We start from the raw sequence: 26655 nt of genomic DNA, 5'->3' as shown, positions 1-26655 counted from the left end.
TTTATCACCTCTGCAGAGGGTTTAGTATCACGATTTCAGTGACTTTCTTCAATCAAATTCAGAAACAGGTTGAATTACAAGTTCCTTGACCAACGAGGAGTTCCAAGGTGACCCAAAGAGAATGAGTCTATTAAATTAACTGCCAAATTTCCCCTCAAATTTCCTCTCAGCTCTCATCCAGCTGTACTAGCTTAGGATGAAAGCAGCGTGACTAATTTTTCATCTAAGGCTTGTGCCTACATTTCAATTTCCAGGGATCAAACAAACAGACCCTTAATGGGAAATTGAAATTCAGGTATAATCCCAAGGTGAAAAATGAACCAAGAAACTGTGTGACTCCACCTGTTTTTTTCATTTTGGATGATGTGTCGAGAAAAGATGGTGATTCTTAGATTGAATCATATCTTATCCAACAGGCCTGCAGGAAATGAAATGCTTTAATGAGAAAAAGTGGGTTTCTCTATTACGTCTTTTTTCTTTTTCTATCTTTTTTTTTTTTTTTTAGATTCATAGTGAACAATCAGGGATTTGATAATTGGCATTTAGGGACTGGTTTGGTTCATAAATAAATTAGACCCTTTGCTGACTTTCTTGAGTATGCCACACCATCTAGGTCAAATTCAGTTTGAGGGAATCTCACTTTGCTGATGAAACTCTAAATTGCTATGTCCTTGGACAAGGTACTTTTAATTAAAAGCTTCCAGGATGTTTGAGCACTGAAACATTCCCCTTGATGAGGCTGGCTGGGCAGTCGGCTGTGTAGGGGTGTGTACCAGGTGACTGGGGGTAACGGGAGCCGTAGTTGCTGGTTGTTTCCTGTTTTAAATCTTATACAGTTTCAATTGATTTTATCCCCACATCTTTTGCTAATGGAGCCTTGCTGGTTCCAGTTGAAATCCTACACAGTAAAAAGTCGATAACAAATCATTCTTTCTGAGGCAGCTACTGTGAAAGCGGTTGTTACCGGCTTTAGCTCCAAGGCCGGGGATATATTTACAATAAACGTTGACTTAGTGAAGTCTGGAAAAATAGAAAGAACTAGAATATGTGCTCACCAAAAGCTTTTTAGAAACACATCCCCCCCCCCCGCCTTAGGCTTACAGTATATTTTTTATCCACTACTGGACTTTATATATCACTTCATTGTAAGATAAAAAACAAAACTAGTGAAGCTTTAACTGAGCCAGCATATTTTCTAGCTTGGGTTACTTTTAGTTTTTGTGTTTCTACCAGTTCAAGTGAGATGCGACAGGTTTTTTTTTTTTTTTTTTTCCTTCCTCTTAGCCACATTGTGAACATTCAAGACTTACCACCTGTGTAGCAGTTAAGAGTTTTTGAGGGGGTTTTATGTAAATATGGCTGGTTATACATTTAGGGGTATAGGCTGGTAGCAGAAGTGGGGAAGAAGAATAACAGAAAGTAACTTATATCATATTCCTAGTAAATGTCAGGGCCTGACTAATTTTCTTCCCTCATTTCTCAACAGTCCAATAGTAACTGATGAAATTGTGTGTGTATTTTTTTTTTTTTTAACTGTAGTTATAAGTTATAAGTAGTATTTGGGGATTTACTTTTTCTTTTAATATTATCCAGTGAGCATAACTGATAAATGAAACCTTTTCAAACTTTAAGTGATTGTAGTTGGTGTTATCTAACATGCTAATTTTAAGGCAGTTTTCTAGTTATCTATTTGCCTCCAGCAGTGGTTAAGACAAAACTCAAGGTTCCCGCTCGAAACACTGTAGAGCAGTATCTATTTTTGTTAATGGCAAACTAGGCAGAACAAACCCTGGACTCCCTGGATGGAGCGCAATGCGCAGGGCCTTCAGGTCCCCAGGCCGGGTGCAGCACTGTGTACTCACTCAGGAGCGGAGGCAGCCAATTCACGTTAACCTCACAGTGGGAGTCCAGGAACGTCAGGACTTCTCCTCTCGCCATCGAGGCTCCCAGGAGTCGAGTCCGGATGAGCCCTTCCCTTTTCTTGGTGCGAACAATCCTCACTTTGGAAAATCGGGCCATATAGTCTTCTAACTTATCCTTCAAGTGCTCTGGGAGGGAAGTAGAGAATGCATGGAGAGAATGGAAAACGTTAGTCCCTGTAGAGTTATCCAGGAGCTTTTATGCCCTCATGGAGAGGGCAGATATCAATATTTTATTCCTAGAGGATTTTATACTTTATACTTTTCAAAATGCTTCACAAAGTGCAAACACTGCCCTTCGTTTGAACACAGGAGAAGCCACTGACACACCAGAGCTCTATCCTGCAGCAACTGCTGGCCAGGGGCCACCTGTTCAATGTTGTCAGCATTTCCCAAGATGGGCATCCGCCCTCCAGTTCCTGCCAGGCACAGTTAGATGAACACCCCAGCCCATGGCTAGACAGAGAGGGCACTTTCCAACAAGGCTTCCCCTAGTATTCACTGTGTTGAAAAGAATGCGTGGAAAACTACAAGGGAAAAAAAAAAAAAATCAAATCAGCAAGGACCAAACAGATTTTTTTCTCCCAAGAAGGTGATAGCAAACTGGTATGCAAGTTCAACATCTGGCTCCTGATCTGAAGTGGAAAGATGGCTGACTTGCTGCTAAAAATAAATATGAAAAGGGAAAGCAGCTGAGATAATATGCCATAATTTTAAACTTAGCTATTTAAAATTAGAAAACAAACTTTTTAATTTTTTTTGTAGCTAAGTAAAAACAAACAGTGGAAACAATATCCAATCGGACAACTTATTTACAAAAATAAAAAATATTTCCTAGCCAAATAAGTGTGGTTGGTGGTTTTCTGTGGGATATGAACTGATATATTTTTGATCCCTTGCTTTCATGCTCCCATGTCTATGACGTTACAAGGGTTTTCCTGGAGTTTTAGCAAGTATTGTCTAATATTCACTGAAATGAAACCTTAATATTCAGTATACCCGGTATTTTTCACTTTCCAACCTTTCTCTGCATGTCTGCAATCAAAGGCAATAACTTGTTAAGTGTCCTCCCCTGATCTGTAGCAGTAGGGATTCCTGTAGGGTTTGTGATCCCTTCCCCACTATCCAATTTAATAGATGTCAGAAGGACTCTGGATTGGGGTTTCTCTTATTCTTATTTCTTCTAGCAGTTTTTTTTTTTTTTTTTAAATCTTTATTTTTCCTCTCAGTTACTCCATAACTATGTTTTATAGATTGGTCAATTGAAAATACTTAGCTTCCTAATTGTCATTATAAAAAAAACTTAGGTGGGATATTTCACAAGTGTTTTAACTCAAAATATGTTCCCCTCTCTTTTGTTCTTCCTGTAACTAACAGAGATTTGTAAATTCAACTACAGAAAGAAAGATTACAGACTTTGGAGTCTGAACAGACCTGGTTGGGAGGTCCGTGACAGTGATGTTTGCAGGCTGGTCATGCAAACTCTCTCAGCCTGAATTTCCTCAACTATAAAAAAGAGGGAATTTGTGAGATTTGTTATCCTTTTAGAGATAGGTCAAGGGGCCAGCTTTGAGTTAGGCTCTGGTTAGACTTCTTTGATAGTGTTCAGTCATTCACCAAACATTTATTCCGCCTGTTCTAGGTGCCATAAACTGTTCTAGGTAAATGCAGAGTTTTGTTTTGTTTTTGGGTGGGAGAGGGAGACAAACATTAAGAATGATAATAAACTACAGCATATTTTAAAAGTGATAAATATTCTAAAGGTAAAAAGCAGAGGAGGATAACGGATATTTTGGGAAAGAGTGTTCCAGAAGTGGGAGGAGCGGGTACAATGGTCTAAGCAGAAGGATGCCGGTGAGTGGGGGAAGACGCAGGAGGCTGGCGTGGCCGGAAGGAAGGAACAAAGCGGGGAGGAGCAGGGGGCAGGCCCTCTGCACAGCTCATATGTTTGAAAGCAAAGAGAGAGCCTCTTGATTGAAAAACTGTGATACTGCTAGTTGTTTATCTATATTAGCTTACTGCTTGCCAAAGCTTTTTTTTTTTAGTTTGCAATAAGTATACGATGACGAACTATCAAGATCTCACCAAGAAACAGAAAGTTCTGTATTTTTAACTATGTAACCTTATCACTTAAAGGCATTTTTTTTTTTTTTCAAATAATAATACTGCCTCTCCTCGTAAGTACAAGACTCATCGGGGTCTCCAATTATTGGCTTCAGAGGTACTCATTGAGTGTGCCCTGTGTGCAAACAGCAAAGAGAGATTCCAAAAGACTACACAGCATAGCATCATGTGTAAGACTGACACTTTACTCCCTTATTCAGGAAATAAAGATGGAAACTGTGATACAGTCACACAGTCCAAGGCAATGACTGTCTAAGTGATGTGATTGATACAGGTAACCAGGACCCATGTGTCAGTTTTGAAAGGTCTGTGTTCCATCAGGACTTCCCACAGTAATATTTGGTTACAGTAATAAACTTGTTAGTAATACAGTAGTATAACATCACTACTATAATTTTTTAGGAGCCCTGGTAGTACAATGGTTAAGTGTTTGGCTGCTACTGGAAACGTTGGTGGCTGGAACCCACCCAGCGGCTCTGTGGGAGAAAGACCTGGCCATCTGTTCCCATAGAGATGACAGCCTAGAAAACCCTATGGGGCAGTTCTACTCTGTCACGTGGGGTCGTTCTGAGTTAAAATTGACTCGACAGCACCTGAGACAACTGTAATTTATTAGGCATTGGAATCTTTCTGTATCTATCCCTAAATTACAAACAGAAGTTTATTTGTAAATCGGTTGTTTGGACCACAGACGGTATGGTCTTATGGAAACAGTGTTGCAACAGTCGTTATGATTGAAAATAGATCACAGATATTTGTTAAACCCACAAAAAGTTTCTCCCCCTGCCCCCCTTTAAATTGCATTGTTCCTTTGTCAGATGCACAACTCCAAGTACCATCATGGCTGCCAGGACACCTGTATCTTTCCTCCCTGACCCCCAAGGACTAAAGGGGCCTCTCTTAGGGGAGAGAAGGAGCCATTCTCTAGAGCTCCATAGAAGGAAGTAGCTCTAGAAGACAGTCATTTCACAGCTGTTCTAAAGTGAGAATCAAAGGGCTGTTGCGTCCCCTACCGGGTAATTGTCCCAACTCTGGATTTAGACTTTATTTTAATTTACAGGAAGTTCTTTCATTTGTAGGAAAATATTTAATTTATAGGAAATTCTCAGGAACTCAGTGGTAACTATTTCTATATACCTGTTGTCTTCGAGTTGATTCCGACCCGTATCGATTTCTGTATACAGCCTTCCTTTATCCACATCTGATTTGTATTTTTCTCATGTCAAAGCCCACTTTAATGTAGTAAGGGGATTTACAGTGTGAATTCACTAAGCATAAGGGTTTGACCCCAGAGAAAGTCCCACTGGATGTTCGGATCAACTCCTCTGGGTTGGACTTTGCGGTGATAATTAGGTTGCTTTGCCTGGGAACAATGATCTGTTTGACTGCCTTTGTGAGGGGACCATTCTCTTAGTGGTTCAGTTGTAGCATCTAATTACCTACAACTCACAAGGAAGGCAGGCATCAGCAGGCTAATTAGCAAACTGGACTCACACACAAAAGAGCTACGGGTGATGGTGGAGATGGTTTAAACTAAAAACATTGTGCAATTCTTTTGTATGATCAATTTTTAAATATTTTTTTGTTTCATTTCTAAAATATTATTAAAAAGATTTAAACATGATTTTACATTGTTTTAACTCAAGCCAGGAATCTTTGAAGGTCACTTTTGAACTTGTTAAATTTTAAATTATATTAACAGAATTTATGGAATTTTGTATAACAGATTTTTTTTTTTTTTAGTAACTCTTTTTTTTTTTTAGGTATTTGTAGAACTATTACTTTTTTTTTTTTTTTTTTTTTTGAGGTGAGTAGCCTAGACTACAGGTGGAGAAACCTGTTGCCATCAAGTCAATTCTGACTCATAGGAAACCTACAGGACAGAGTGGAACTGCCCCATAAGTTTTCTAAGGCTGTAATCTTTACGGAAGTATATCCTTCTCTCTCTGAGTGGCTGGTGGGTTTGAACCACTGACCTTTCAGCTAGCTGCTGAGTGCTTAACCACTGTGTCACTAGGGCTCCCTCTAAGTGGCTATCTACTGCTAAAATCCACCGAGTGGTACCCCAACGACTTGGAAGAATGAACACAACTTTAAAAATGACCGTTTTTACCACTGTTTATTTTATCCCTTTGCGACAAATAATAAAAAGTTGTACTCAGGTGAAATTTCGGTATCATGCTAGTCAGAGTATTAAATTCAGCAGTTTTCTGGAATGTACTTTCCTCTTTTCCCAGAGATTTTATTTATGCTCCTAAACTTATATGAAAAACATACCATTCATTAGTGAATTTAGCGTTTAGGGTAGCAACTGCTCTAAAAAATGTTCCTACAATGATTTCCATGGTCAAAAGAGCCCGGAACAGGGGTCCTTGTCTTGCTATTGCCGACTGGCTGCGTGGCTTTGGGCAAAGCTCCAATCAACTTTATTTTTCTCAGCTGTGAGGCAAAGGCGGCCACTAGGTGGCACAAACATCTTGCTCTAGGCTGCTAACTGTAAGGTTGGCAGTTTGAATCCACCCAGAGACACCTCAGAAGAATGGCCTAGTGATCTACTTCCGTAAGATTACAGTCACTGAAAATCCTGTGGAGCGCAGTTCTACTCTGCAACACATGGGGTTGACATGAGTTAGAACTGACTCAACAGCAGCAGTCTTTTTTTTTTTTTTTAAGGTGAAGGGGTGCGACTGCTTGATATCTAATATTCCTTCTAGTTCTACGATTCTACGATTTCCCTTGTGAGGCTTTACTTAACGGTGTAAATATAGTCCTATCAAGTACTTAGTTTTTTCTAAAAAGCATCCTAATGGTATGTGTGTGTATATATATATATATATTTTTTTCTTTTTGGTTGTGTCTTGGTTTTGAAAGTAAAAGTCAAATCCAAATAAAGCTAACACATATCAGAGGTTTAGTCGCAAAGCAAACTCCAGGATATTTCCTTTGGTCAGTACAGCATCTGTGGAATCTCCTGCAGTTTGCTGACTATAAGATGTCACTGATGTTAAAATAATGCCTTTGAAGCACTGCAAGTTCATCAGAGATTTAAGTCTGCTCAATAAGCTCTGCTTATTATGTCAGACAAATACAGTGGCAGAGTTTGGAAAGTTTTCTGGTTCACTTTTGAGGCATTATTCGCAAGGGGGCAAGCAGGATAATTCTAGAGCCTGGCCAGCGTTTCCCAGGTAGAGGAGTCGCCCTGGGCCAGTCCAACAGCTGTCCCAGGCTCCGCACCCCACTACTGAGGCCCAGCAATTTATGCCCAGTTCCTTCCATCTCCTTTACCCAGTAAAAACCCAATGCCCTTGAGTTGATTCCGACTCATAGCAACCCTATAGGACAGAGTAGAACTGCCCCATAGAGTTTCCAAGGAGTGCCTGGCGGATTCCAACTGCTGACCCTCTGGTTAGCAGCTGTGGCACTTAACCACTGTGCCACCAGGGTTTCCCCATCTCCTTTAAATTCTCTAATTCGCATTTCAAGGGGAGAGCAGGAGAGGCCGGGGACACTGTGGACCTGGAGATACGGATTTATGTATTTTAGAAAACACCCATGGAGGTGAAATTCCTGTGATGTGTATATTTTCATGTTGGTAGAATCTAGTAACACATGATCTTAAGATTATAGAGAATATGGCTGATACCTAATTATGAGTTTGGAAATGTAATGGATTATAAATGCACATACCCATACATGTTTTAAACTTTTCTCATGAATCCATGTGCGACAGAATATACCATTAACTGCAGCTCTGAGCATTCTGGGTAATCTGAGGTTTTTAACAAAGCGAGGAGGGGTACCTTACAATTAGAGAATGTGAGATATTTTTCTATGTCTTAAACTGCTTGGTATATGTCATGAGTATATTTTGACCCAAAATGGAGAATGTTAAGGATAACAGCTTAACAGGACCTGTGGAGAAGATTTTTTTTCTGTATTTACAAACAAAAACATATGGATTTCTCTAGCTGAGTTCCGGAAAACTGTCAGTCTCTTGTGTCCTGGTTGACCTCATTAAATCTGCTCCTTTTGATAGCATTCAAATGCAGACATTTCACACTCATCTCTGAGCACAAAAAAATCAACCAAGAAAGTAACAGAGTTGCTGAAACCATATTCAACTGATTTCAGCTGGGTTGTGTCTCTATTTTCTGTTCTTTTAATATGCAAGGCATCTTTAGTCATTTGGGAAACAGTTGGGGAGAAAAAAACCAAAAACCAAAAAAACAAATCTGTTGCTGTTCCAGTCGATACAGACTCAGAGCGACCCTATAGGATAGAGTAGAACTGCCCCATAGAGTTTCCAAGGAGCGCCTGGTGGACTGGAACAGCCAACTTTTTGGTTAGCAGCTGTAGCACTTAACCACTATGCCACCAGGGTTTTCACAGCTGTGGACACTAGACTTAAATAAATACATACATTGTATGCAGCTAATATAAGAAGAAACGATAGAATGGTATCATTTTGGAAACCCTGGTGGCCCAGTTAAAGAGCTACAGCTGCTAATCAAAAGGTTGGCTGTTCCAATCCACCAGGCGCTCCTTGGAAACTCTATGGGGCAGGTCTACTCTGTCCTGTAGGGTGCTATGAGTCAGAATGGATTCCAGGGCAACGGGTTTGTTTTTTTTTTTTTTTTTTTTGAATGAACTAATTGAGGCGCTTGGTGGCGCGCTGGTTAAGCGCTAGGCTGCTAACTGAAAGGTCGCAGTGAACCCACCAGCCAGCCCGAGGGAGGAAGATGTGGAAGTCTGCTTCCGGGGAGATACACAGCTTTGGAAACTCTATGACGCTGTTCTACTCTGTACTATAAGCTCGCTGTGAGTGCGAAACCACTTGGTGGCAATGGTTTGGTTTTTTGTTTTAATGAACTAAGGGATTTAGCCATCACAGGCTGCTACCAACACAAAGGGGCGGGAGGGGGGGGGATCAGATATTCCATGCCTCCTGATGAGAAAACACACCACCACCTATGAAGTAGTCTTACCAAAAGCACCAGATCTAAATTTGATCATGCCTTGAGATCTAATTACCAATTTATAGAAAATAAAAGGATAAAAGAATATGTTAAATGATATATCAGAAATACAATCAGCAAAATTCAAACTATAGGAAACCCTGCAGCGAACTACTTGATTTTTTCAACAGAGATACAAGGGGGGAAGGAAAAAAGAAATGGAAGGAGAATCCTAAAGATAAAAAAACACTTAAAAAAATTTCTGGAATTGACAATTTTCAGTCACAGTCAGAGGACCTACTATAGATCCTGATTCAAACAAACAGCGGCGAAAGAGAAAAAGAAGTCCCCGAAGACCCCGGAACTGGCCTGATGTTCACAGCTGGGCCATGTCGTTCTCCCTTCCGACTTAACCATCTCACAGAATATGGGTAGCAGACAAAGGTACTCTGGGACCAGGACAAAGTGAGATAAAAATAATATCACCGTGAAACCCACGAAATACCAAACATGCCCTCTCACGGCCAAAATGAGGGACTGCCCTTTTTCTTTTCTTTTTACTAGTTACATCTCCATTGATCTCCACTCTAATCTGCCCTCCCTATTGATAAGATTTACTGAGGCATTCGATCATAGAATTGTCCCCACTTTCAGACAGCACCCAACTTAAAGCAAGTCTCCACTTCATTAGGCCCTTCTCCGCATTACCCAATCAAGTCCAAATCCAGTTACAGTTGTTTTCTAACACTCTCTTACTGAGCTGTCCAGTGGCTCCCCGGTGATACTCAACTTGCTTAATTACAGGCGTGTTCCTGGTGGTGTTTGGCTGAAGGACATAGACACAGTTAAAAAAAAAAATTAGGACATTTGTGAGATAATTGGAAACTTGTAAATGACTGGATATTTGACAATTTAAGGGACTATCGTTAATTTTTTAGGTGTAATAATGGTGTCATGATTATGTTTTTCTAAAGAGTCCTTATCTATAGGATAAGATAAATATATACTTCTGAAAACATGTTGAGCAAAGCTTTTGTTTTTAGAGCAATTAAAAAAAATTTTTTTTTTTCCTGTCTCCACTGGACAGCACGGGGTTTTTATAGAATGATGTAGTAGAAAGTCCATAGTTGTTTTGAGTAGAAAGATCTGCATTTAAATGCCACTGCGGTGACTAATTTACCAGCCAGGCAGTGAAAGCAGGTTACTTTGCATTTCTGAGACTTAGTTTCCTTATGTGTGGGTGAAGACAGTACTGTTTTCTCTTAAGTTTGGGAATCAAGTGAAGTCATGTCTGTCAGGTATCAGCAATCAGTAAATACTTAGTAATTAAAAAAATGTCTAAGAGTTAAATGGCAGGTTTCGTATAACTCTTAATATCTTAGTGTTGGTTCTCCTAGAGGTAGGCTCCAAAACTCGGGTTCAAGGGCAAGTAGTTTATTTGGAAGGTGTTCAGGAAAACATCCACCAACCAACCAGTCGCCATTGAGTTGACTCTGACTCTTGAGGACTCCATATGTGTCAGGGTGGAACTATGTTCCATAAGGTTCTCAATGGTTGATTTTTTGGGAAGTAGATTGCCAGGCCTTTCTTCCACAGCACCGCTGGGTGGAACTTGAACCTCCAATCTTTTAGTTATCAGCTGAACATGTTAACTGTTTGCACCACCCACCGACTCCCTCAAGAAAGTGGGGGAGTGATATACACAGAAAAGGGAAGGCTCCAAGGAGGGTGTGCTATTGGGGCAGTTACCACAGGGGCACTGAAGTTTAATCCTGTGAGGGGGAACTCTGGGATACGGGGTAAAATATAAGCTTCAGAATTATCTCGATCTAGTGTTGAGGGAGCTATAGAAAATTTACACCAACTACCATTAGTCATTTTTATTTACCATTAGTCATTGGTTGAGGTCTGCTGGCAGGGGCGTTGGGAGGTATTTTTATTTTCCTACCTCCACTCATTCCTCAGCCAATTCCAAAATTGCTTTTTCTTTCACTCCCCTGAACTTTGTCAAACTTGGTCACCAGTGACTTTTGTGTTTCTAAACCTCGTAATTACTTACTTTGCTTAACTTCTCACTAGCTTTCAAAACAGTTCCAAAATCTGTTCTTTTAGAACCTCTTCTATGCCTTAACTTCCATGACATGGCAATCTCCTCATTTTCCTCCCACACTTAGTGGGCATATATTCTCACTTCCCTGGCTATTTCCTCTTTTTCTATAAGATTATTAATGTCAACAGTTCCCAGACCTCTGACCCAGGTGATCTTCACTCCTTTTGCAGCAAACTTTCCTTGGGAGTTTTCATGCACTCCTAAGCCTTCAGCTTGTGAGTGACAATTACTTTCACGTTTGTGTCTGCAGCCTAGTTCTTTCATTCTCTAGATTTCTCCTTTCTCACTTGAATCATTTTGAGCACTAACCGTGTACCAGGCCTTGTTTTATGTACTTTACATATGTTAGCTCATTAACTTTCTCTTGAGTTCCTGGCCCACAGAACTAACTGCCAATTGGCCAACTCCATTAGGACATCTCTGTATACTTCAACATGTCTGTGACTGAAACCATCATCCTAACTTCTAAAACTCAGTAAGTGAACCTACTGTCCATTCAGCTGCTTAAGCGAGAAACTTAGAGGTTATCCTAGAATTATCTTCTAGCTCCCACACCCGTGTTGTGTCTACTGCCAGAGTATCTCTTGAATCTGTCCACTTTTCTCTCCTGTCGCCTAGTCAATGCTACTATCATATTTATTCTGGACTACTGCCAAGAGTTTCTACATGGGCTCCATGCATCTGTTCAACCTGTTCTTCATATAGCAACTAGAAAGATTTGAAACAAAAAACCTGATAATGTAATTTGAATGCTTGCCAGGCCTCATCATTTTGTTGATCCTCAATGAAATCACTTTCCAGTTAATCTCTGCAATTGTTTGATTAATAGTCATTTGGCCGGACCTCACTTTTGTCTCTAGTGGAGGCCCTAAGGCAATATGTGTCTCGCATATAATTAGAGACATTTCCAGGAATTCTAAGGCTCCTCTTCTCCATTGCTTACAATTCTTCTTCTGATGTGTGTGGGTGATCACACCATTGTTGATTTCATTTTTCACTTTGTGACCAGCATGTGTTCCTGACACTCAGTGCAGCTTGCCTATGCAGGGGTGCGGAACTGTCTTCCACCACTGGTGTCCTATGGACATAGAATTCCACTTTACCTGCCACTACCTCTTGGGGGACAATTCTCCTTGGGTCTCTTGCATTTCTACATGCCTTGTGAACAGGCTCACTGATAGCTTTTTGTTCTTGGCTATCTTTTCAAGGATGTTTGTATAATAAAAGGACTTGGAAGATACAGGTGGCATCTCATGGAGCAGAGGACAGGTTTATATGCTGTTTGGTATAATAAAGGTGTCTCTCTCTGGGTAAAGATTGGGCAGGTTTGTTTGCAATCCCTTATAAAAGATTGGGGTTTCCTAAATTTAGGGTTCCTTGGCTGTGGCACAAATCCACTGCATGGTGAACATCCATCTAGGCCCACCTGCATCATCCCTAAAGGATTGGGCAGCTTGGGGAACTGGTGTGAATGTAAATCTCATGCTGTCTACTATGCCATGCATAATGAAGTCTTTTGTCTCTGACCCAGGAGTCTCCTGTCTTCTATCAGCACCCATGAAATTGTGATAAGTTAACACCTTAGCTTCCAAGTAAGGTAAAAATTCAGATCTTTCACAGTTATTGGTACCACTAACTGGAGCTTTTTTACCGTATGCTTTTGTATGTCTGCTGCCATTTTTTCCCTCTATGTGGTAGCGAATATTGCCTTTATATGTTCAACTCCTTTGAGTAGACTTTTACAACAGTTACATGAGTCTTCATGGGTGTAAATGCAGCCTTCTCATCTTTAAATCACAGAGGTGCTTTAGCAGGAGAGGAATCTGGGTATGGGTTGACTATGCACAGATGCCCATTGTACTAGAAATCACAGCTGCTATGCAGGTCTGGTTTACACTGGTTCAAGAGCTTTCTGGCCCATGTAACTAATTACCAATTGGCCATCTCCATTAGAACGTCTCTACATACTTCAACATGTCTCTAACTGAAACCATCATCCTAACCCCCTGTCTTTGGAGTAGAGAGCTTGGTGATCTCTAACTCACTCTATAGACTGGCTCCCCCATGTGGACCCTTAAGTCTGCCCCATACTGTGCATATCACCAAGTCCCAGTTGTGGACATAATTTGAAATTTTTCCTATGGGATACCTTGATTCAATCATGGGAGGAAAGAATTGGGACACCATTCTTCATGGGTATTTTGCATTTCTGCATTGGTCTTGTGAGTAAGGCTATGATCACCCTTTGTTCTGAGCTGTCTTTTCAAGGATGTTTATGTAGGGAACAGCTGTGGAAGACAGAGATACTGTCTTCCTCTGAAACAAAGGGCAGGTTTATTTACAGCCTTGCAAAGTAGAGATAGTGTCTTCCTCTGGAGCAGAGAGCAGTCATGCTTCTGACTGTTATGAAAGATTTAAGCTCAAGTTTCCTCTCTTTTAATACAACCTACTACTTGTACAGCCGCCCATCCGGACATATCTGCATTGCTCCATGGGTCATGGGGCAAAAAGAGCTGACACAGATATCCTGATCCACATGTTGCTTACTATGATATGAATAATAAAGTCCATCGTCTTGGACCCTAGAATCTCATGTCTCTGTCAGCATCCATTAAACAGTGGCAGGCCACGTTGTTAACTTGTAAGTAGGGTAAAATTTCAGGTTCTTCATAGTTATTTAGAGATGAGGGAAGGCCACAAGGACTAAACTGTCCATGAAAGTTTTGGAGGCTCTTCTGACTAGGGCATGGAGAGAAATCTAGGGAAACAGATGTTGTGTAATTCCACCTGCTAGACTATCCATTTCATACCTGAGGCACAGCCTAGCTCTGGCTCATCTGAGCTCCACTTACTGGCTCACTTCTTTCTTACTATTTTTGCCCCCAGTTAAATTATTTTAGGGTATGAAAATATCCCTGTCCTCACCCAAATATTTCATAGTGAGAAATAATTGAACTATGCTTGCCTGTAAAATTCTGGTATTTTCCCATAATCAGTTCCTTGGGCCCTATATTCCCACATAGAAAATAGGAATGGGATGGGATCTATTTCAGGGTGAGGTATTCTCCTGGAGGTCAGGTGAGCCTGGACACTAGGTAGATTCCTTACCCCTCCATCTCATCTTTTGCTTAAAGAACAATTGAATCACACATTTTTCAGAATAGCTTTAAATGTGTAACATTTTCAGAGTAACACAAAAGAAATAGAATATTAAGTCTTAATCTAGACTGCCAGTGAACCAGTTGTTGCCAAGTCAATTCCAGTTCATGGCAATCTTATGTGTGTCAGTGTAGAACTATGCTCTTTAGGGTTTTCAATGGCTGATTTGCCAGGAATTTCTTCTAAGGTACCTCTGGCTGGACTTGAACTCCAACTTTTCTGTTAGCAGCAAGCACATTAACTATTTTCACCACCTAGGGATTCCAGTATAGACCACAATACCTCCTGTTGAATTCACCAAGGAGCGGCTGGTGGGTTCGAACTGCTGACCTTTTCATCAGCAGCCATAGCTCTTAGCCACTTTGCCACCAGGGCTTCAATGTTGACACAGGAGAACAAATCTCTATGATTATCTAGATCACCCCTTCTGTCCAGCCATTCGTTTTAAAAATCCTTGTGATTCTCTTTATAATATTTAGACGTACAGCATTTTGTCTGAAGGTGGAGGAAAAGTCTCACAAAGGTCTTGAGAATTACTATTACAAGAAGTAGTTTTACAAAAGTGACTCTTCCTAAACCACTAAATACCAAGTATCCTATAAAGAAAGAGGAGTCTGAATACTGACAATGACAACTACTTTCAATGTAGAATATATCAATGATCAAAATAAGAAAATAACACAGGTACCAAAGCTTCAGGACTAAACTCGTAAGGCAAAGCTTGAAGGACTTGTTCCTTTCCTTCCACTGCAGTGAAAATGAGCCAAGAACACCTTATTTGAAAACGTGCTTGTCTCCAGCTTAAATACTTCATGTGCTTATGGCAGTAAGAACATCCGGTTTCTGCACATCTGTGCCAATTCCTCTCTGCACACCCCCCCATCCCTTCGCTGCGTTGCATCTGCAGGCTCATCTAACGACCGAAGAGGGAGGCCTCTGCCCGATCCTAGCCTTCTTTCTTCACTATCAGTTATATCAGGGCTTCATTATGGTAGTTAATTAATCCCCCCCCCCACATTTGCCAATGTAGCCTTTAAATATCTTCTTCCCATTCTTCCAAGAAAACTCATTCCTTATCTCTCAATGGTTCCCTTAATCTCCAAGCTGCCAAAAATGCACATTTTACAAGATAATTTGTCTTGAGATGTAAGAGGCAACTACTTAAAAAAGAACAAAAAAGCTTAACAAAGAAAAACACATCAAAAGAACCTGTGTATTTGTGTGTTTACCCTCTAATGTCCTTCAAAAGGTAAAAGTTCCATATAAATTTCACAATTCCCTAGCTACTTCAACACCATATTAATGTATTTTGCTGGGCACTACTTTATGTGATTCTTACCCTGTTTTTTTTTTGTATTCTAGGGTTAATGCTACTGTTAATTAGTGATTTATTTGTAACTGCACACAAGGATTAAATAGCCTTTTGTGAGCAGGCTTGACTCTTAATGACCGTCTCTAAGAACTGAAACTAAGAGTAAATTTCTCCCATAAAAATAACTAATGATTTCCTGTTACTTGTTTTCTTAAGACAAAATCAGGATGAGAAATGAAAACTCTGGGCCTAAACAATTACTAGGCAATGTGAGCCACATCAAGGAAGCTACTAACAAGGCAAAGTCACAGCCCACCAGTGAATCCGAAAGCTGCATGTATCAGCAAGTTACATAGAATTCACTTCTGAACCTAAGGGATTTATAAATTGATTTAGGGCAACTTTTAAAAAATTCAAAGTGATGGGAAACCAAAGCCAGGGGCCCTGAGAAAAGGGGAAACTGATCTTTACCTAGTGGAAAAGCATAAAGTGCAGGCGGGACCAAAAAGAAAAAAAAAAAACAAAAAAACTCTAAAATGGCATTTACCTGCACCAATAGCAAATGGGAGCAATAAAATCTCTGCTTCTCCTGAAAGTACTTTCAGTTCTGTACTTCTACCCAGTTGAAAAAAAATCTCAATCTGATTTATGCTCACTAAAGGCCGTTTTGTTTTTCTTCTTTGGGAAAAAAGGTTTCCTCAGAGGCATCTACTCCAATTACTGCGTGGGAGGGCTATGTGGGTAGAGTTATGGGTACCTTGATCTCAAATTAGCATGTGCGTGAGTGATTGAAAAATGTCACCAATAACTGCCAAAACAACCATAAAGACCTCTGGGTTTTGGCTTGACTCTACAATAAATAAAGACAAATTGGAAAGAATTCCTCTAAACAATGAATGTGAGAAAAATGCTATGTCAAAATTCCAATTTAGATTAGACTGAAATGAAATTAAATAGCTGGGAATTAGGTCTGTTCCCAAGGCTACCGAAACTCCCAGTTCTTAACAAAATTCTTGTACTGCATTATGGAAGGAAGCATGAGGGAAATGGGTTGTCTGCCCTTGTTGAGGAAAACTGACCTACTAAAGATATGTCCTCTCAAGGAATTGCTTCAATTCTTGATAATGGTACTAAAGGATGAAAAAAAAAAGGCACTGTATAAGATACTGTGTTGGTTTAAAATTTAAAAAAGGAAACATTAGGAGGACAAAAACTTGTCTCATACACTTGAATGAAAATAACCAATAAAATAAGCTGCAAAATATGACAAATTAATACATGGATATAATAATAATGTTGTTTAGTACTGGGTTTAGTATTTATTGAGTGCTTACGATGTTGTCAGACACTGTTCTCAGCTATATTCATGTATGAGTTCATTTAATCTTCATTTTCCAGACGAGGAAAATAACCCTGATTTATAAATGGGGCTTAGAAAGGTTAGCAAATTTGCCTAAAGTAATACAGCAAAACAGTGCTCCCCATATTGTAAGTACTTGATAAATGGCAACTATTGTATGTGAAGAGAAACAACAAAACAAAATTTGAACCTACGTGTATGCATCAGTGATCTTTTTAGAAAGGGATTTAAAACAGAGAATTAGGTCCTTATAATACCTACATACATACTCACTATATAAGGAGCCCTGGTGGTGCAGTGGTTGAGAGCTTGGCTGCTAACCAAAAGGTTGACAGTTCAAATCCACCAGCACTTCTTGGAAACCTTACGTGGCAGTTCTACTCTGTCCAACAGGGTCACTATGAGTTGGAATCAACTCCACAGCAATGGGGTTTGGGCAATATATGAAAGTGGAAAGAAAGGAAAACAATCACTGAGCCTTTACATCCAAAGTCCTCTACTTTGCTGTGTTTATATTTAAAGCCTACGTATTCTTTTAAGGAGCCCTGGTGGTGCACTGGTTAAGAGCTTGGCTGCTAACCAAAAGGTTGGCAGTTGGGATCCACCAGTGTCTCCTTGGAAACCCTATGGGGCAGTTCTACCCTGTCCTGTAGGGTCACTGTGAGTCAGGATCAACTTGATGGCAACAGGTTTTTTTTTTTTTTTTAATTCTTTTTTAAACGTAATTTTGAATTTTTTTACCTTATGGCTTTATATCTTAGTAAATATTATTTTAAATGTGCCATAATTTATATAATTTTTTCCTTATCGTTGGATACTTAGGTAGTTTACACGATTAGGTATTAGTATTATAAATAGTATAAGGGGAACATTTTTGTGAGCAAATGTTTTCTGACTCTACAATTTTTTTAGGAGAGATACACCATATCCCAATACATCATATTGCAGCAAGATTTTGTGACAAAATTGCCTATATTTGCAATCTCTGCTTCATCTCCTCCCATGCTCTCTAGAATCCACTCCTTTTATTCATTCATTCAAGATGTCTTTGGGGGACCTGTGTGTGAACTTCATTGTCTTAGACACCATCACTATGAGTTGGAATCGACCTGGCAGCAGTGGATTTAGACACGGTGATCATTTACCTTTGGAAACAGGCAGTGATTTTATTGCAGGGAGATTCTTCTGCCAAGATGTAGCTCTTACTTAGACTCAGTAAAAGGGATGTGATGAGAAAAGTGAATATGGAGGTAGAGTAGAAAGGAAAAAGGGAATTATTGCCAAGGAAATGATTTTGAAGTTCAGTGACAAGAGAAAATAGGTTCTGAGGCATACAGGTCTAACTGGGAGCACATGTACTTTTGTGACCACCTGTAAGGTTAATTCTGGCCAAGATTCATACTTTGTCAATATATCTAGGAAGACTTGGGTCATGAAGAAAGATAGAGGTTATGAAAAAAGTCTGAAATGTGAGAGCCCCTTGCCTGAGTAATTGAAAGCTACACTGGACCAAGCACTATGAAATATAATTTGGCCCTCTTCTCTGGGGAATGGAGAAAATGATCTAATAGGTCTTTTCCATCTCTGCTTTCTGTGACCTCTGGCTGTTAACATCACTTTTCCTCGTTAAGTCAAAATGAATTGCCTATTTACCACTGAACTCCAGGAAGCATTTTTCCTTCCTAGGTAAGACAACAATCTAGTATTTGCTACATGAACTTCATTTCAACTTAATCAATGTGTCAAGGAGTTATTTTTAAATGGGTGATATTATTTCCAGGAAGTTTTGCTTATCTGCTGGGAGCATGGTTTCCCTTCACTGTCAAGCCAGAGCTCCCCCAAGTTTTAGAAGCCAGTCCCAAAGGAATGTAAAATGTATTTGCAAAATGGGAAGCAAAATGAAATGATATGGCCTTTAAATTGCCAATAGGCTCCACAGCAGGGCCATTTATTAGTACTGGAATCTGTTCAGGCTTTTTTTTTTTCCCATGACAATAAAAACAGAAACACTGATGCAGGGTGACTGCATTTATACACTACCGTCTTGCATAAAATTTCCCTTCTTGGGCAGGCAGAAGGAGTTGAAGTCATTATTTAAATCTCTTACCAAGTAATAAATAAAATGCTGTGCCTTGGAGATTTTATAATACATATGTATGTATACATATACATTTATACATATACACACAGACACACATATATATCACTTCTGTCACTAAAAATAAGTGAAAGGTGCCTAATTTGTAATTTACAAAGAAAATAGACCATTGTTTCCTGCACAGTCTTGATTAAATGAGGCAATAAATCATACATCTAAAACATGCCAAGAATCTGCCAAGGCAAACGTTGGCTCAGAAAGTGACGAGGACAGAACCGTGGAGCAGTCCGAGTTTTATAGTCTGTCACTGGCAAGACAAGTAATGATAAAGGGCAGCGTTATGTCTCCCCCACTGATAGTCCAGCAACAAATTTTCCATTGTAATTCTTTTGTCTGGCCCTCTTTATCTTCATTTTGAATGGGTTGCATCTCCTTGAGCTGCAGCGAAGATATTTATTTTCCCTACTGATGATGTGTTCTCCCATGGCCCCCACCGTTGCTTTCCAACTTTATAAAGTCTTCTCGGGAGGGTCCACATTCAGTCGGCGTCCCGCAGAGGGAGGTGAACCCGCCAAGGCTTTTCCCCCACTATCTGAGGACAGACAAGGCCTGCTTTGCTAGTGTTTTTCCAAGATGTTTCTTCCAGGAGAGACTTATTTTCTTCCAATAACTTTACAAAGTTATTATGCCTGTAAATTCTGTCCTTCTCTCAAAATTTGTGTTGACCTCAATCCCTGTGTTTGAATCTGAGACTACTCTTTCTATTTATTTCATTGAGAATAAACAAGTACAAATTAAAAGCAGGTTAATAAAACCAAAAATGAACGAGTTAAATTCGATGCTAGAAATGTAATGCCTCTCTCTGCATCACCCATGGACGGATACAATGAAGGCGAATGCAGCGTGAAGCAGTAGCACAGTGCATGTTGGGAAACAGCACAGCCCTGTGTTTTGAAGCTTACGACCTCAGTAGGGGTATGGCAAATTTTCACATGGAAAAGTAATACCTCCAAACAGGGCTCATATATTCAAGGTGGTTGGCTAATGATATAAGAATTCTGAAAGGGATGATCCAGGCCCTTGAAAAGGATAAGTAGGCAAAGAGATAAAATAGATAAAGAGGAGGAAGGGCAAGTGTGGACTTGGGAAGTAAGTAATAAAAAACAAAGAATAAACAGTCCTGGGGTGGTCCTTATTATAAAAACAAAACAACTGATTAAACAATCAGCCAAGCAAAAACAACCATCCCTGCTTGAGTGCCATTGTTGTTAGGTGTCCCTCTAGTCAATTTTCAACTCGTAGCAGCCCATGTGACAGAGTAGAACTGTCCCGTAGAGTTTTCTGTGGTGTAATCTTTACTGGAACACATCATCAGGTCCTTCTCTCTTGGAGCTGCGGGGTGGGTTTGAACCACCAACCTTCAGGTTAGCAGCTGAGTGCTTACCAATTGTGATACCAGGGCTTCTTCCTGCTTGAGAAGCGCCTTACAAATTACATAAATTCAAAGAAAAGCAAAAGCTCTAAAGTAAGCCCTGATCTCTCATCTCCTCTTTTGTTCCCTGAGTATAATTTTTTAATGTTTTCATTTTGAAATCTTTTGGGTGCCAGGTAATACACGCACAGGTATAACATGTAATACAAAAGGGTATACGGTGAAAAATAAATCCCATCCTATACCCTCAGTACGCCATTTTTCCTCACCAGAAGTAATCTCTCTTACTAGTTTCTTATCTGCCTTTCTAGGCTATTTCAGGTAAAGAATTTTAACATAAAGTGAGTATAACATGAATTTCTACCATAATCTTTTAAACTCTAGTGGAAGGAATAGCATTTGAAAATATAGTACTACATTGTACTATGGGCCATGGGAATATCTTCCATTTATTTATACTCATTTTGTACTAAGAAATAATTTTTTCCCCCACTGTATGGCTCTGATGAATTCTTATGAAATGTGACTGGAAATCATTGCTAGAAGAACCACAAAATGTCTCAAATTGTTCTGATATTGTCCTGGAAAAAGCATCAACGTGGAAAAGCCAAAACAGCCCGTAGCACACAGAACTGCGTCCTTGATGCTCTGGATCTTGGACCACAATCACATGGACAGGAACTCCCATGGTTTCTAACGAAAATGAACCCTTAGTAAAATGCCAAGGGCAGGCACCGGCAGAGCAGAATCCTCACTGCCTGTTTCTCTGTTCAGAGCTAAATCGGGCTGGGGCCAAACAGATGAGCCATAAAGTGTTGAATTCTCGCACATGTTGTTGTTAGCTGCCATTGAGCTTGCTCCAATTCATGGTGGCCTTGTGTATAACAGAACAAACATTGCTTAGTCCTGTGCCATCTTCACGACAGTTGGCATGTTTGAGTCGTTGCTGTGGCTATTTTGTCAATCCATCTCACTGAGGGCTTCCCTTGTTTTTGCTGACGCTCTGTCAAACATGATGCCCTTTTCTAGCACTTGGTTTTTCCCAGTGAGGTTACCAAAGCAAGATGAAGTCTCGCCATTCTTGCTTCTAAGGAGAATTCTGGCTGTGTTTCTTTGAAGACTGTTTGTTTATTCTTCTGTAAGTTCAGGGTATATTCAATATTCCTTGCCAACACCGTAGTTCAAATGCATCAATTCTTCTTCAGTCTTCCTTTTCATTATCCAGCTTACTCATGCATATGAGGCAATTGAAAAGAAGACCATGGCTTGGGTCAGGTGCACCTTAGTCTTCAAAGTGACATCTTTGGTTTTTAAAACTTTAAAGAAGTCCTTTGCAGCAGATGTGCCTAATGCAATATGTCATTAGGTTTCTTGACTGTTGCTTCCATAGACATTGATTGTTGATCCAAGCAGAATAAAATTATTGACAACTGCAACTTTTTCTTTATTTATCATAATGTTGTTTATCAGTCCACTTGTGAGGATTTTTTTCTTCACACTCAGAAGCAATCTACAGTGAAGGCCATAGTCTTCGATCTTCATACATAATTCTAATACATATGAAATGACATGTTCAGAGATGAGATGCCTAGAAATTTTGTTTTTCAGTTTCTGCTAACATTTCTCAAATCATTTTTAGGGTCTCAATTAGGGTTGATCTTCCTTTTTTGCAAGGAGCAGAGACTTAGTTAAACTAGTTCAAGCAAAAAAGGCATTTCATAAAAACCAAAGGCAGAAGGGATAGTGGTTTGCTCTAAGATTTATCTTTATTTTACTGATTAAGAAACTAGAGTTTATAGAGGATAGGCAGCTAGCCCAAGGTGAAGACTCTAGTCTGTGTCAGAGTCTGTATGCTTTCACACATACTGAAGCAGAATAAAACAACCTATGGATGAAATACCTAACTACAAGATCCCTTATTGTTAAAGCACTTTCTTTGGCTAAGCCCCTTGTTTGTTTACATGTCTTTCTCTCCCAATTAGTCTATGAATACTTAGCATAATGTCTGGTGATGAATTGAAATAAATTGAATCACAGCAGTCTTGTTTATGTATGAACAAAACCAAACCAAACCCATTGCCATCAAGTCAGTTCCTACTCATAGTGACCCTACAGGATAGAGTAGAACTGCCCTATAGGGTTTCTAAGGAGTGGCTGGTGGATTTGAACTGACAACCTTTTGGTTAGCAGCCAAGCTTTTAACCATTGTGCCAGCAGGGCCCCATGTCTCCGTATGAGAGGTGGATAATTTTTTTTGTGGGAGTTGATAGTTGAGATGTTGAAAGACATAGCGATTTGAAAGAAGAGTTTAAGAACAATTATTTTTACAGAAGATCAGTATTTCTAGAGTGGGATCATTGTTAATTATGCATTAGTTGGAAAAATAGCCTAGGGTGAGATTGTGGAAGACATTGAATACTGGATTGGATGAGGAATTTGCCTAGTGGATAATGGACGATCAACAGTGAGTCCTAAGCAACGTGTTTTTGCAGCACTAAACACGAGAGGGTTGAAGAATCTGAAGTAGGGTGGTGGCAGTAGTGTTTTGAAGAATCGGTGACCAAGTAATAACTTAGAGAATTTTTGCTAGTGAAGACCAAGCCTCATCATGTTTAGTAAGGCTAATGAGGCTCAGTGAGAACATGAAACTTGTCTATAGTCATAAATATCGTAAGAACTGGGATTTTGATCCCAGTTTCTCATCTAGGTACCTTAGTGCTCACTTGATAGTAGTTTCCCTTTCCAGAATAAGGCCCCCATTTTTGCTTTAGGGACTGAAATAGATCCATCCAGAAATTAGTGCTCATTTCACCCTTGTGAGCCTGTGGCATCTCCTTTCTCATCTCTGAGATGAGGCCAATCACTGTGGTCCTGAGACCAGTTCTGGCAGCAGAACAATTTGTACCGAAGTTAAAGATATTTGAGACCAGCCAGTTATCATTCATGTAATCCTTAGTCAGTGAACAATAGATATGTACCCAAATGTATTTACCTTCTCTCCATCCCTCAGCTGCCTACTGCATGAAATTCATCGACACTGTTTTTTTCCTATTCTCGGGGAGCTCTCTTCTACCAAACCTTTCGACTGTACCCCCTGTAGCCCTTGTTCTATTATAACACATCCGTATGTTCTCTTTTGGAGCACCCAGCTACCCTTGAAGCCTTCTCCGAGGAAACCACTCAGATCCTCCCACTTCCCATAACTTTGTGGAGCAAGAGAAGAGCACCCATTTTTTGCCTTCAAGTGATGATAACCTCATTGACCTTTGATACTCGTGTATTCAGCTGTGCTACCCTGTCCCCATCTTCATCACTGTTATTTATCTACTTATTGATTACTGCCCCTTCTCAATTAAGGATATTGGGGCCTGGATGATTTAAAAATCTGTTTAGATAATTTATCTTAAAACTTTGCCTCCCTAAGTTTAGTAAGATTTACTTTCATTACACTTCAGTCACCTGTTCTTAGAAGCACATCTTGCACTTGCCGTCACCTTAAACTGCTCCATTACACAGAAATAATAATTCTAGTACCTCAATCTCAGTCCACAGCTGCCTCTCATCCGCTTCTTAACCTTCTACTTTCATTCCATTGATTTTTCCATTTTCTCTCAGTCCAACAGCTTTCTCTTGGGACTTATTCCTTCTATACCCAGCATGAATTCCATGGTTCCGCATGTGACTGAGCACTGTTGACTCCCCTGATCACACACTTGTGGTGATCATAGCTATTGTGTGTTTTGTTATTCCTAAACCCAGGTGACTGAGTTGATGCTGAAGAAAAACTAAATATCTATGCATATCTCCACCATGACAAACTGACATTCTGCAACCTCAGATCCAAAAGTCAGTCCTGTTATTTGCTCTTGGTGAGCTCCCTTTCCAGCTCCTCTTGAGGCACAACCTTCATCTCTCCCCCCAAACTCCTGTTCAGTCACTGCTCTTCATTCTACTAATCAGAGATTTTGACTTCTGCTTTTCAGAGGTCTAATTTAATTCAGCTTCTCACTAGATTGTGAGTTCCTTAGATCAGAGACTGTGTTTTATTAATTGTTGTATCCTTAGCACGATGCTTGGCATATCCTAGATGCTCAATAAATATTCAATTAAGAAACTTACCTCTTCCCTAGCCACAAAATGGTTGCCATTTACACTCATTTATTTAGTGTCAAGGGATGTGTTTTTCTGTCTTTTAGGACCAGCTTCTCTGCCTGTGAAAACCCTGGTGGTGTAGTGGTTAAGAGCTATAGCTGCAAACCAAAAGGTCTGCAGTTCAAATCCACCAGGCACTCCTTGGAAACTATGGGGCAGTTCTACTCTGTCCTATGGGATCGCTATGAGTCAGAATTGACTCGATGGCAACAGGCTTTTGGTTTTCTCTGCCTGTGCCTTGGATCCTGTGATGGTTAAGGTCGTGGGTCAACTTGGCTGGCCCATGATTCTCAGTGGTTTGGCAGTCATGTGATGTCGTTATCACTTCCATGATGAGATTTAATATAATGTGATCACCTCCATGATGGGATCTGCTGTGAGTAGCCAGTCAGTTGAAAGGCAGTTTCCTTGGGCATGTGGTCTGCATCAAATGTAAGTGGACATTCTGGCAACACTCTTGGGCTTTTGCTTCCACTGGATCCTGCAGCTGGCTCCTATTCATCTGACCTCTGGTTCTTGGGACTTGAGCTAGAACCTTACCTGTCTTGCCTGCCGATATTGGGATTCATAGATCTTCACAGCCTGTAAGCAAGATCCCTTCTCTCGGACCTGCCCTCCCTGGTTTCGCCAGCCCCTGCTGCTATGAGAATCAGGAGAAGCCTCGATGTTGACTTGGGACATTCCAGCCTCTGCAACCATGTGAGCCATTTCCTTTATGTAAATTTGTCTCTCTCTGTATATTTATACAACTGACTGGTTTTGCTTCTCTAGAGAACCTAGCGTAAGACATGTCACATCTTCTCTTGGCTCCTATGGAACCATGCTCCATTGGCTACCACCTCTTTCTTAAACATTCCAAATTTTCCTCTATTGGCTCTTTTTCTTTTGCCATAAATATTTTCAAGTACCCTGATACTAAACAAATTAATGAAATCTTTATTTTGAATGCACATTCTGAAATCTTTGTCTCATTGATCTCGACACTTCTTCAGAAACTTCTTCCTTGACATTTATAATTCTTTGTTTTTGATCACTTCTCAGGTTTCACATAGGTTCCACTTCTAGTCTTCATCCTGTAAATGCTGGTGTTTCCTAGGGACTTTTTCTTCGTCCTCTCTTCTTGTTCACCTCCTTCATGATTCCGGCTTACTCTATCCTGTGTGCTGATGACTCCCCAGAGTCTATCTGGTAACTTAGGACTTTATTTTACATCACATTTCCACTGTGAAGTAGTGACACATAGAGGGAATCTTAGCTTTAAGGCACAAGACCAAATGACTAGCTTTCAGATCACCTACCTCAGGATTTCTTAACTTCAGCACTTTAAGCGTTTTGGGCCAGATAAGAGTTTGTTGTGTGACCCCTGTGGGTGTTCAGCAGCATCCCTATCCTGAAACTGGAATGGAGCAAGTTGAAGTCTTATGCTCTGAAGAAAAGTGATACTGTAATAAAAAGGGAAAGAATTCTTCCACAAAGTACATCAGTGGAAGAAGAAGACTACAACAAGCACTGTCTCATAAAATGTTTAGAATTGATTTCAGATTGGTGTTTCATTGCATACCGGCTGTTTTTAGAGGCAGAATGGCCTATGAAATATACACTGGGCTCACAGAATACTTCATGAAGATGGAGTATTCCTGGAAATGACGATGTGGAATTTGAGTAGGATTGTTTGTTTTGGGTTCAGTGCAATATTAATAGATAACACATAGGCATTTTCTACTAAGAAGGTTAAGTATTGGCTAGAAACTTTCCTCATCCTTTAAATAAGTATGCAAAATGAACTGCTTTAGGGAATCATGCAAATTCCTGAGAAATGTTTATGTATCTAGACACCATTGGGAGAAGGTATGGGTCTGTTTCTGTTAATCTTTATAGAACTGAACATTTTCTGTGACTCACCAGGGCCCAGACTCTCCAGTTAGGAAGCGAAGCCTTCTTTAATAATCTGTGTTATATTCTGAAATTTTCTTGCCTGTATCTAAGCGAAGCCCTGAGTGATAACAGCCTGAGTCTTCCGCCATTTTCCATGTT

At 40.0% G+C, this 26655-nt stretch overlaps 1 protein-coding gene across 1 annotated transcript in view; it reads right to left on the bottom strand.

Annotated features, from left to right (window-relative positions):
* GALNTL6 (polypeptide N-acetylgalactosaminyltransferase like 6) overlaps positions 1-26655 on the bottom strand; it is a 1356076-nt gene that overhangs the window by 245165 nt on the left and 1084256 nt on the right. Inside the window, exon 6 of the mRNA XM_049864011.1 lies at positions 1863-2048. Within this exon, the coding sequence (XP_049719968.1) occupies positions 1863-2048 (186 nt within the window). The remainder of the gene's footprint in view (positions 1-1862; positions 2049-26655) is intronic.

Source organism: Elephas maximus, chromosome 21, assembly GCF_024166365.1.
Source record: "Elephas maximus indicus isolate mEleMax1 chromosome 21, mEleMax1 primary haplotype, whole genome shotgun sequence".
In the NCBI taxonomy this organism is placed as follows: domain Eukaryota; kingdom Metazoa; phylum Chordata; class Mammalia; order Proboscidea; family Elephantidae; genus Elephas; species Elephas maximus.
The sequence above is the reverse complement of the archived record's forward strand: the minus strand, read 5'-3'. Positions and strand labels throughout refer to the sequence as shown.